This window comes from Anguilla anguilla, chromosome 16 (assembly GCF_013347855.1).
Source record: "Anguilla anguilla isolate fAngAng1 chromosome 16, fAngAng1.pri, whole genome shotgun sequence".
NCBI classification, from domain to species: Eukaryota; Metazoa; Chordata; class Actinopteri; order Anguilliformes; family Anguillidae; genus Anguilla; species Anguilla anguilla.
The window spans coordinates 29371724-29384469 of NC_049216.1; the positions used below are offsets into that span (position 1 = coordinate 29371724).

The window sequence follows — 12746 nt, forward strand, 5'->3', positions numbered from 1 at the left end:
GTTCCTGCGGTGGAAACGCGGCTTAAGGTCTACCCTGATGTCTGGGTAGGGGTGGCCTCATGAACGCGGTTGGGGGACAATTGGACATTCCAAATTAGGGTAGATCCCAGGAGATCAGCAGTTTCTGAAATACTCAAACCAGCCCGTCTGGCACCAACAACCATGCCACATTCAAAGTCACTTAAATCACATTTTTCCCCATTCTGATGCTTGGTTTGAACTTCAGCAGATCATCTTGACCATGTCTACATGCCTAAATGCATTGAGTTGCTGCCACGTGATTGGCTGATTAGATATTTGCGTTAACGGGTGCAGTTTGCAGTAGAATAGTTGTACCTAATGAAGTGGCCAGTGAGTGTGTGTATATATATATATATATATATATATCACAGCAAGAAGGTCCTGGATTCGAATCCCAGCCTGGGCCTTCCTGTGTGGAGTTTGCCTGTCCTCCCCACGTGCACATGGGTTTCCTCTGGTTTCCTCCTACAGTCCAAAGACATGCAGGTAGGCTAACTACAGACTAAATTGCCCATAGGTATGAGTGTGTGACCAGATGGTGTGCGCCCAGCAATAGATTGTCGACCTGTCCAGGGTGTATCCCTGCCTGTCGCCCAATGCACACTGGGATAGGCTCCAGAATTTAGTCTAGGACAAAGTTTAATCTGTGTCTGCAAAACTGACCCAATATGAACAATAAATTAATAACTTGGGAAAACAGAGGTGTCATGTCTGTATGTAAACAAGTGAAGAACAAATGATTGTGATTTCAGTAAAGCAGTAAAAAGGGACATTAAGTAAATACTCAGTTTGTATAATCGGAAACCACCGTCATTTATTTCATTTTTAAGTACATTGCAATTGAGTTTAGCGTGGGGTCAGGTCGCAACACAGAGCTTGCAGCACAGAACATGACACGAAATAGTGACAATATAATTAAATGTACTTAATGTGGTTATGTTACAGGGACAATGCACAACGATAAAGATTTCCAGGCTTGGCTTGGCTTGGCTTGGACTGGACAGGGCCCAGCAGGAGGAGCACAGCAGAACTCTGGGACCATGGCCCAGGCTCGGCTTGGCTTGGCTCGGCTTGCAGCACATAGCATCACATATCATAGTGGCAACTTAAGATAACAGCACGCAGTGTAACAGTTATATACATTACCTCACTCATCTATTTCTTACGTCATTATAATTGTGCATTGTTATTGGGATCAGCTCTTGGCTGATTATTGCACTTCACAGTACCCATGTTTGGTACAGATGCATTCCACGTTTATTATTATTATTATTTCGGTCATTCTGCATTCACTTGTGAGTGCACAGAGAGTTGATAACTCTGTTTAATACCTCATCTAAACGGCAGCACCTTCTACAAAACACTGCCCAGTCGCTAGCATTGGATTTACATGGTCCAAGATAAGAGTGCCCCCTGCTGGCTCTTCAACACCTTTCAAATAACAGCATTGGCCTATGTTCATAAAAGTCCTGAGAAAAAAAATCTCTTTTCTGTGGAATGCAACAGAACCAGTCAAAAATATGTAAACTTTTCAGTGTGCTGTTCCTGAGTCCTTAACGCATTTGGATAGCAGTCAGCTTTATGGTGAATCAGTTGCCAATATGTGTTCAAAACAAGGTTGAATGCTTTCACTGCAGTATATTTATATTTTCATAAACAATAGTTGTATTGTTTATCACCAGAAAAGAAGGCTTCTGAAGGTTTATGTTAAATATTACAATACTTCATTATACAAAAAATACACCACAGAGCAGCACTCTACTACAGGTAACTTGCAATGAAAGCAGCACAGAAAATGTAGTAACCAATTTTTTCACCATCAATCTGCATCATGCAGAACTTTAACCCCTTTTCAGGGACAGAAATCTTGGTGGAATGACTGAAATAAGTATTTTATACCTCTGAAAAAGTAACGAAGAAAAGCATCTGTTTGTTCCTGCTTTCATGGACATTGTGAAGAAGCATATTCTCCTTGCCAAGCCCATGATACCAGGAAATAGATAAGATGACTCCAGGAAATAATGCACTGAGCTCTAAGGAGGAAATGTCTGTGTGCAATCTTTGGTCATATGAACTCAGCATATGACACTGAAACATGATCTCTTCATTTCTCAGTAGGTGTCCCTGTCCCTTTTGGTTCCTCTCTAACACAATGGCGAAAAGCAAAGTAAAAAAATGCATATCTGCTATCCATATCTGCCTGGATTACTTTCAGATGATGTCAAAAACATAAAAAAGAATGCACACAATAAGTCAAAACATGGTAAAAAATGATCTCCTATCACTAGTGTCTCTGAAACACAAATATTATCTCTGAAACTATTTCACTTATGTCATTGTCCTTTTCTTCCTTGTTTTTTTTGTATCCTTTCCTTCCTGATGTATACTTTACAATGCGCATGCAATATAAACAATCCAGAGTATAGTCTAGAAATTTTCTAAATGTTTCTTTGAATGTATGTGAAAGATCTAACATTATATAATATTTAATGGACATATTGAGATTGCACATCATGTCCAAAACACAAAACCAAATTCCACTTTTCACAGACTTTTTCATCTTGAAATAATGTTCTACCAAATAGAGAACTGGAAGCAAAGCATGAAATGTCCCAGGAAAAAAACAATTTTGTCTTGTTTAAATGGATGAAAGTAAAACTTCTGTTGATTACCAACTTTCCTATCTTGCGGAAAGTTTTGTAGGAAATTCAAAGAAAAGGGAATATTGGAAACAAGCTCCCGTAAGACTTTACATACAGTATTCACAATTATTAACCATTAAAAGCCTAAATGGTTTGCTGCACATACAGTAACTTCACTACCTTCTCGTTTCCACAGCACTTTGTCCGTTATCGGCCATATAAACAACGTCCGGTTACGATGTGTTTGCACTCCACACTGAGCTGCCATAAGCCTGGGAGAGCTGAGCCCTGTAAAGCTAGCAGCGTCAAGTTACATTTCATTGGCAGTGACAGGGATGGGGTTGACGTACGCAGCCCCCTCCAGATCCTCCAGCCGCTTCCTGCGCACCTCCGCTGGGGGGCGGGGAGGCGGGTTCTGGGGGGGCTCCTCAATGCCTGCCCCCGATGGCTTCCCCGTCTCTTTCGTGGGCAGAATTGGCACCCAGCGTTCTCCTCGGATAGCCGCCTGGTACAGAACAGAACAGCTTTCAGAAACTGTGACAAACCATGTTTGTCATCACTGTAAAGCACTTTGAGTGTTTGGAAAAGTGCTGTATAAATGCAATGATTCATTAATTAATTATGTTATGATTGTTTACGATGGATACTTCCTCCATAAAAAAAATGCACAACAGGATCAACCGTTACTCAACCTCAGTTTTTTATTGTGGTATCATCACTGACAAATCCATAATTTATTTTTAAGCTCAACTATATAAATTAGCAACACAAACAACAGGATGTGCGGCATGATTTCACAGCTTAATTAGCAACAGATCGCAGCTACTCACTATTAAGTAGATGATGCTGGCTATGGCCAGACAGACACAGCCAAGCACAGTGGGCAGGATAAAAGCCCCTGGAACACAGATGCTGTAGGGAAAAATCACACACACGCACACACACACACACGCACACACACACACACACACACACACACACGCACACACACACACACGCACACACACACACACGCACACACACACACACGCACACACACACACACGCACACACACGCACACACACACACGCACACACACACACACACGCACACGCACACACACACACACACGCACACACACACACATACACACACATACACACACGTACGCATGCACACAAACACACTGTAAATCATTGGAAAGGATCCCATCAATGCATCAATTGTGATTCAGCATAAAGGGAAATAGAAGTTGATTGGTATTTGCCATTTCATGTCTGCTCTATATTAACCATCGCTAACTAGCTGAAATATCTTTGTATTAATTAGCTAATAGGTATTATGCCAAATGTGCCTGCGTATACCATATTCCCATATGTCATTAACCATTTTAAATGTTTTTTTTTTCTAGCTTTACTAGAAATTATTTTAGATAGATGGAAAGTGATTTAGTCTTGGATGTATAAAATTTGCATTCAAAATGGAAGGAAATTTGTTGACTATTTTTTACTTCTATAGGCTTAAAGCACTCCACACTTGCAAAGACATTTGCTAAATGAATTGAATTTTCAGAAATGCTAACGTTATGCAAGATTAAGAAGAGTTTGTGAAATACAAAAGGCCATGTTAACAAGGGCGTGGAGGAAGTTCACAAGTATACTGGAAGTGAACAAGGAAGTTTTCACAAGCACATGAATGAGGAAGTTGAAGAAAGTTTGAGTCAGAATGAGATACACAAGGAACTGGTCCATCACTTAAAATTAAATTTTAGAGAGCAGATCGAAGCAAACGAGTAAAGTGACTGCATAAAATATCTGTCAAAGACTTACACAGCATGGAGTAATGCTCTGATGTAGTAGTTGCTGGTGAGCGGACCGAAGACCTTCACACAAACAGTCAGGCAGTACTGGCCCCTGGAAATCAATTTTGCACAGCTGTGAGCATGCATTCCATCACTCTCCACAATCTATGGCACGCAAATGTGAAGATTCTAAATAAACCAAAATCTTTGCCATGCATTCAGGTGCATTCATTCCAGAAATGAAATGCTGTAAAATGTCAGTTCATTAAAAGGACACTGGGGGAATGAACATGTTGTCAGTAAGCTGTACTTGTACACTGTTCATCACCAGCTACGGCATCATCATGCAGGGAAATGCCCTGGTGCTGTTCAGCGCTCTGTTGGTCTGGTACTCACGTTCTCGCCATGCTAGTGCCCTTGTTCCTCTTCCCCCGGGGGTACTCCAGAAGACAGACAAAAATCCCCGCAGCTCTATGGACTGGTCAAGGAACACGTGGGACCTCAAAGCTCCGACATTTATAAGAAAACCTTTTGCACAGCAGAACTAAGATCGTAGTTTTGGAACATCAAGTATTTCAGGTGATGGATCTGGACCTTGCCTCGTTATTTTTGTGATCAGTTTCACATTTAGGGCACACCTTGTTTAAAACTTGACCAATGCACCGCAATGGATTTATAGCTATTTGGTCAATATTAAGACTGGGTTATCTTTCAGGGCAACTGTGATTTGCTATGTAGAATGGCCTGAATTCGACAGGAATCCAATTACGTTTAGTATAGGTTAGCTTGAGGTTAGTGAAGACAACACACACATAAGCATTTCTTGTGAACAGCTCACAAAACTGGTTCACAAGGTATTTTTTTTGGTTTTTTTTTTACATAACTTCCTGCAATGATGTTCACTGGAAATAGCAGATCAAATAGCACAATCACTACAACTAATAGAACAAAAAATTATACATATACACGAGGCTATTCATAAATTATGTGGTTATGCATGTACTTAATTTCTAATCTCACCTGTCATTTTAATAATGTATTTGTTAAAAGATGTAATATACCTGATATGTAGGCTAAAAGTAGCCTATGCTATGTAGTCTATAGAAAAAAAGTCTAAAACAGAAAATATAGCCGGCATTTTTGTCTGTATGTTTATCATTTATTTTCAGCAAGGATGATTTAGAACCCATAGTTCTAGTGTGCTCTGGGTTTGAAACTTTCGATCAATCAAGTAAGCAGCAAAGGATACACTCCATACGCAGCAAACTCCCAGTCCCTGAACTGGCCAGCTACCCCCACAATGCCACCAGTGAGGAGAACTGAAAAAGAGAAGTGAGTCAAAGAGCGATCACCGTAGTTCCTGAAACCCACACTGTGTGATATTTTTAAATAGTGAAAATATTAACGTATATCGTTTAAAACTTAAATGTAAGTATAAGTCACGGTATTTCCTGAACATCCCAAAAGGTACTATGTAGATCGGTAGCTGACTTAATTTCTGTACTTTGTAAAACTCGTTTTAAATCTAAGCTCTTGAGCGATGTCCACGGAAAACGGACAAAACAAGAGAGCAGATAGTATATCAATAGGCGCTACAATGTAACAACTTTGCACAGGATAAAATTGAACAAAACCAGTAAAATGTCTGATCTTCACGTCTCAATCAAAGTTTTTAATCTGGATCGGTTTAACTATTTATAACACAGTAAATCATATGTTCAACAACAACAACAAAACATGTTTCCACTCACTCAGTCCAGCCGCTAGAGCTTGTTCATTTGCCCACATAGCCCACTCAATTTTCCCCATTGTAACCACTCGTCCGACGCTGGAACAAGAATATTATTTATGTTTGAGGTACAGCAGGTTCAGTGCCTTGTCTCAACTGATCAGTCTGCACGTCTGCGATACATTCATTTGAAAGACAAGACAGTCAAACAATAATAGAAACTCCGCCTTCAGTCTTGCGCCACTTCCGGAAGTTTTGCACATTTTCAGAAATTCCCAGCCAAGGTTGGGCCACATAACCTACTACAATAGTACATTGACTGTAACCACTTACTATAATCTCTTATCGCTACATGTACATTACACTGCAAAAGCCAGTAAAGGCATGTTGCTCAGGAGATATGGAACTGCAGAAAAAATAATTGCAACTATAACTGTTGACAGGGGTATGTAAATACATGTGGTTTCATTTTCTGATTTTAGTAGAAGCATGTCGTATTTATTAGAAGAATCTTTCTCAGTGCAATGGAATAAGACACAAAATAATTATGTTTCACAAGCAGGTTCAGATCTATTAGTCCCTTTGGTAATACACCTGAAAAAATGCAACTAGTGTGTAAGAATCAAAATTGCACCTTTCATAGTGCATCTTGGTAGTTTACTTCATTAGGCAGTCATGTGGAGTCTGCTTGTACCATCCTGCATTTAAAGTGCAGCATGGAGCTCCTGCCCTGATTCAACCAACTGCCAATAATACTTAAATCAGTGAGTACCAAACATTAATCTCTGAGTTTATTCTCAAACGGACAAGTGACAACAAAATAAATGTGCAATTATTAAACTTTATACAATGGAATAAATGTACTAATTATTAACTGTACATTTTATACATTATTACATATTAAACCTGGCCTACTTTTAGTAAAATATTTGTGAAAATAGAACAAGTAGATAATTCCAAAATAATTTTATTACAAGATTTCTACAGTCATTCTTTATACGCACTAGAAGGAATACAAACAGCAATAATGAATTACAGCAGCACCTGCAATAAATGAATATAGACAAAAGGTATTTTTTTTTGCTCAGTTGTTGTAATCATAAAAAATGCTTTTCATTTGTATGCTTTTACCCTTCACTTAGAAGTGTGTTTTTCCCGTTCAGAAGGGGCCATATTCCAAAAAATGTATTATTTCACAGAGACAATTTTTGCTCAGGCACTCTTCTTGGGCAGCCCATCAGAACCGAGCAGGTGAAGGCTGGGGTCTTCCACCATCTGAGGGCCTGGGCCAGCCTATGGATCATACAAGTGTAGTATAGTGGGTAAGGCGCTGGTCTTGTAACCTAAAGGTCACAGGTTTGATTCCCGGGTAGGACACTGCTGTTGTACCCTTGGAGCAAGGTACGTAACCTGCAATGCTTCAGTATATATTCAGCTGTATAAATGGATGCAGTGGATGTAAAAAGTTGTCTAAGTCGCTCTGGATAGCGTCTGCTAAATGCCTGTAATGTAATGTAATACAAGTAGCACTGGTTCAGAGTCATAGTTGTAGTTGGCGCTACATCCAGCCTTTTTCCATTACAAGACAGAACAGAATACAGTGTCCCTCAACAACATAACAGTGACATCCAATACATTTTTATAAACTAAATTTATGACTAGACACAAAACCCATATCCTCACACTGTCTCACCTTGGTGCTGATGATGTAGCTGATTCCCTTGGAAAGGGGATTCATCCCAATTGAACTTTTCAGTTCCTTAGACAAGGACACTGGGCTCACAGACAGACCTCTTAAGAACCTGTGGTGAAAACAGCAATGGTCAGCATCGGTACAACAGGACAGACACTGGTTCGGTGTACATAAAATAGTTACACTTTTGAAAACACAAATGGCTTTCATTTGAATCAAAGGCTGGCATTGCTGTATCTGATTATATATAATTATATATTGATGTTAGATTTGACTGACCGCAAACCTGACCCTGCACATCATAATAATAGCATGTTGATATCAAATCACTGGGACACCAAATTATATATATTATATATTATACTACACCAGGGCTGTGCAACCCTGTTCCTGTGCCATATTAGGGTTGAAATGAAAACCTACAGGATGGCAGATCTCCAGGAACAGGGTTGGTCAGCCCTGTGCTACACTGGAGACCATGTATTAGCAGGATTATTTCTAACTGAGAGACAATATTTTAATCAGACAGACCACATTTACAGCTGATTTAGACGAGTGAGGACTCACTGTCCGCCGTTGGTTTCTGGAGGAAAGAAGTGCTTGACCACCTGCACAAACTCAGCCACGTGCTGCTCCAGGGTGTAAATGACCGCGTTGGGACCTGCGTCGAAGGTATATGCCACCTGGGGAAAACAGCCAGGATGCTTCAGATAAACAAGGACACGGGTACAGGATCATGCGTCTGCTGCAGAGCAGACCCTAAAAACAGCCCCAATCCATGTCTGTCCATGGGAGTGCTGAGCAGTAAGTATTTTGGTATAATTTTGCTGGTGAGTAAATAAATTCTTAGGTCTGACACTCAAATTACAAGGCCAGAAATAAAACATGTAAAAACTGCAACTTTATAAATTTATTTAATTGGTTTGTTTGCTAACATTTGCAAACAAACTTCCCAAGATTTCTTGCAAACCACGCAATATGTGGAATTAAAAACATTTTTTAATTGCTTTTCCATTAGGAAAACATAATTAGATGCATGTGGCTAAAGAAAGATAGAATATGTGCTATCACATCCCTTCTGTCTGCTTCGTCTCCTCCCCAGACGTGGCCCTCACCCGCGTCTCCCCGTAATGCTGATTGTAGCGGTGAACAAGGTTGATGACGCTCCGCGACACGTCACTGAGGTAGAAGATGGGCGGGTAGGTGTCCATGCAGGTGGCGTGGAACTGGTTGCTGTCCTTCATGGTCAGCTCCCCGAACGCCGCGAAGTCCCGCCGCCGGACAGCAGCGACCATCTCCTCCATCCTCCCCGGGACCAGGGAGTCCGCTCGGTGCTAGCGGGGCAGAGGGGACACAAATGGCTTCAGGGTCCTTACCTACAACAAACACTCTGTGTCCGTTACTGGTGCAAACAGCTGCCGCTATCGTTCCCTCGTTTATCACACGACTGCACGACGGCAGCACGACCCTACCTTCAGCAGAGGACTGGTCTCCACGCTGGTCTGCATACCCGCGGTGCTTCCCACAGGCTTACGCTCTGCACTCACCTGAAAGAAAGCAAGAGTGCACACACAGCAGCACCTGTGACTGTACAGAAGGCAATACCACACACAGAACAGTTATGCAGCCAGGAATGGCTGCTGCTTTTGATCTATTGTTTTGTCTATTCACTATTCCCTGTACCTGAGGGCTTATTTTTTCTATGGTGACACTGCATGCAGACTTAGTCACAGGACATAAAATGTATAGCTTTCTGCCTTCTCCAGAGCTCAGTGGCTAACACCCCACAACAGGAGAAACCCCAATATACCCCAATGTCACCAGCCGACACACCAGCTGTCACTGTTAATTTAATGCCTGTTGATTCAGAATGAGCACAATGCTGAATTGTGTCTGTTGATTCAGAATGAGCACAATGCTGAATTGTGTCTGTTGATTCAGAATGAGCACAATGCTGAATTGTGTCTGTTGATTCAGAATGTGCACAATGCCGATGCATGGTGCATGGGGATTCCATTATGAAAAATGACTGACTCTGCACCTGGGAGATGCAGGAACAGACGCACGGAGGTAAACGTGCCAGGGGTGTAGCACAAAATTCTGGGCCCTATACATAAGCACTCTCTGTGGGCCGCCTTCCTCTCTTGATCCATGTCTCTCACGCATCATTCCAGGCTTTTCGAAGGCCCTCCCCCCATTCGGGCCCTGGGTAGTCAGTCCCACTCCCCCCCCCCCCCACTACGATGCCCCTGAACGGCGCTCACCACCAGGATGAGGACTCGGAGCTCTGGCCAGTGCGACTCCGGCTCCACCTGCTCTGCCACGCTGTCCTTCCCGTCCTCCTGCTCCCCCATACACCACTGCACGAAGCCCCCGTACATGCTGCGGCAGGCGCTGCCCGACCCCTGCCGCGCCACCTCCGACAGCTCGCCCTCCACGCCCAGCAGTCGCGACAGCGTGTACACTGTGGGGGAGGGGTTAGGGGGGGGGGCAAACAGAAAAACAGAGGTGCATAGACTGTGCTGTAATACAGTTCCACAAAGATCGAGTTTTTTTGTATAGAACTAATAGAATTCAATGGCCATTTGGCCTACCCTCAGTCTGACCATTAGGCTAACCAGAGAAACAGCGGAAGCTGTTGGGTGAGACCACAGTCGTATAACTTCTACTCACCCAGGCAGGCGTACCCAGCAGCCGAGGACGCCAGTCCCGCCGCGGTGGGGAAGTTGTTGACTGAGCAGATGTGGACCCTGTGGGAGCAGGCAAGCGCATCTGCGCCGGCATCCCCATCACAGCGTCTCTTCCGGGCAAGCCGTCGGACTGAGGGGACAATAATACAAACGGCGATTTGTGGCCGCGGTTCTGATCACAGACCAGCCTAATGTAATTCCAAATTTCAGCCAGAACTACTACTTCAACATCTGCCAAAAGGTACAGTCAATCATCGCAAAGCTATGGTGAAGGAAATGCATTTAATGCAATAACTACAAACTACAAAAGACAATTTGGACTTCTGTTGATTTAATGTAGGAGTCTGGTGTTCACACACGTTCTCTGAGACAGGACTGTAATCTGGGCTGGTTGATATCGTCTTCCTTCCCATTGAGCCATATTCGATCCTCCTTAAAACTGCTGCTGCACGCAACTGTTGTGGTTGTTTTCAGCTGAAACATAAAGGAAGAGGTCCGATTTAAGGCATAAGAAGCACTGCATAGCTAACGTTACCCGTCTTTGAGCACCATATGATTAAAATGATGTGCATGTGCAACCTTTCATTAAAGTCGACCGTAATTCAGGCTGGGTATTTTTAACATTTGTTTACCTGGTCTTGATGCAGCGTGACACTAAGAGACGAATTGATTGGCAGAATCAAATCTTCATCCCTCTTCCCCCCTAAGAATACAACAGACAATTTAGTTCAGCTATTCTCACAGATGCAACTCAGTCGACGTGTTCAGCTGTTTCGTGCTAGTTATACACTATTTGAAATGTTCTGCTATCATTTGTTGCGCAGAAGATTAAAACGAATGTTTACATTACGTATCTTGCGATTCTCATACATGAATATACCTCCATAGCTATAGTTCTAAGTTCGTCAAAGAAAAAAGCCAGCAAATTGCGCACGTACTCGTACTCACAGTATTTAATGACAGCGATGTTCACAGGCGCAGTGCATGTCACCAATGTAATTTTGTGGACTTTATCTTCGGGCATGCTTCTTCTGGCTAAATTCCTCTTTTTCCAAACCAAAAGAAATAAGCACTTTTCTAATAGTTTTTACGAATTTAGATATAACGACGCACTCGTGTAAATTCCCTAACCCCAACTTCAAAACACATTCTACTAGTGCTGCTTTTAGCACACGTCCTTAGTAATTGGCCCGTGCACAAGCGGACGGAAGCTTTTCCACCAATGGCACTTGTTTCTACGCCCTCTCACTAGCTTGTATCCAATGGGAGTGATCAGACCATGATCACACGAAATAAGGTCAGGTTCATGCGCACGCTCACTCAGCCACTTGCAAAGCAAACCTTTTCGAGCAGACGTCCGCGACCCTGGTTACGATCACGTCACAGGGGTAGATGGAGCGATCGGCACCGAACGGACTGTTTTATTTATCAGGCACTGCGTGTCCTGAATGAATTATTTTTTCACACGAATAATTTCACAAAAATCGGTCAACATGATGAGAATATCGCAATATTAAAAACCAGATCAGTGGATCCACCCAGCATTTCCTTGTGACAAACAGATTTCAAACGTATGGATTCTTAACAATGTATTCAAAAGTACGTCCTCAATGTCTGATTTGTACAACGATATTTCAAAAACCACAAAAAGTCCCTTTTTAGTGACTTTACACCTGTCTTCGATCACTTTCAGAATAAGTGGCCTTTTCTATTTAAGCAGCGCGTGAAGAAACATTTCAATCATATTATTCTTGTAAATATATGTTAAACGCAAGCTGCCATTGACAGTGCACTTGTAATTTACATACTCTTTGGGGTGATTGTTCAGATGATCTCAAGCTTCAAACATGAAAAACTAAACTGAAACATTAGGGCAGTTTGGGTCCTTCTATACTTCCACACGATTTTATCCCTCACCAACCACAGCTTAAAATCTGTACACATTGTTTTAGTAGCCTTTTATTTCAGCACCTCAAATATGTAGCACCCACCTGGGTGACGTACAGCAGTGCTTTTGCACGAGTGAACTCGCTAATCTTCAGCTGTCATGCACAGGAATTGATTAAAACACTTTAAAAGGCGGTTAATTTATACCCTGGTGTGATGATCATCACTTCATTCTAAATGTAAAGAAAACATCTGGTCCCAAATTTGGAGGGTGACAACTCACCTGTGGTTAGCTAAAGGTTG

The 12746-nt window shown here is 42.1% G+C and overlaps 2 protein-coding genes across 2 annotated transcripts; both read right to left on the reverse strand.

The window, feature by feature from the left end:
• Positions 1-1634: 1634 nt before the first annotated feature.
• Positions 1635-6370, reverse strand: LOC118215395 (cytochrome b-245 light chain). The gene is made up of 6 exons (XM_035396139.1): positions 6196-6370; positions 5694-5763; positions 4841-4915; positions 4473-4556; positions 3494-3575; positions 1635-3168 (listed from the first exon to the last, which is right to left on the reverse strand). Exons 1-6 carry the CDS (start codon positions 6251-6253, stop codon positions 2974-2976), a joined length of 564 nt encoding a protein of 187 aa, XP_035252030.1. The 5' UTR covers positions 6254-6370; the 3' UTR covers positions 1635-2973.
• A 572-nt stretch (positions 6371-6942) lies between these two features.
• mvda (mevalonate (diphospho) decarboxylase a) lies at positions 6943-11735 on the reverse strand. The gene is made up of 10 exons (XM_035396138.1): positions 11505-11735; positions 11189-11259; positions 10916-11030; positions 10540-10686; positions 10131-10330; positions 9339-9413; positions 8982-9200; positions 8434-8549; positions 7867-7975; positions 6943-7466 (listed from the first exon to the last, which is right to left on the reverse strand). The coding sequence occupies exons 1-10, from the start codon at positions 11578-11580 to the stop codon at positions 7386-7388; spliced, it is 1209 nt and encodes a 402-aa protein (XP_035252029.1). The 5' UTR covers positions 11581-11735; the 3' UTR covers positions 6943-7385.
• Between the last annotated feature and the right edge of the window lie 1011 nt (positions 11736-12746).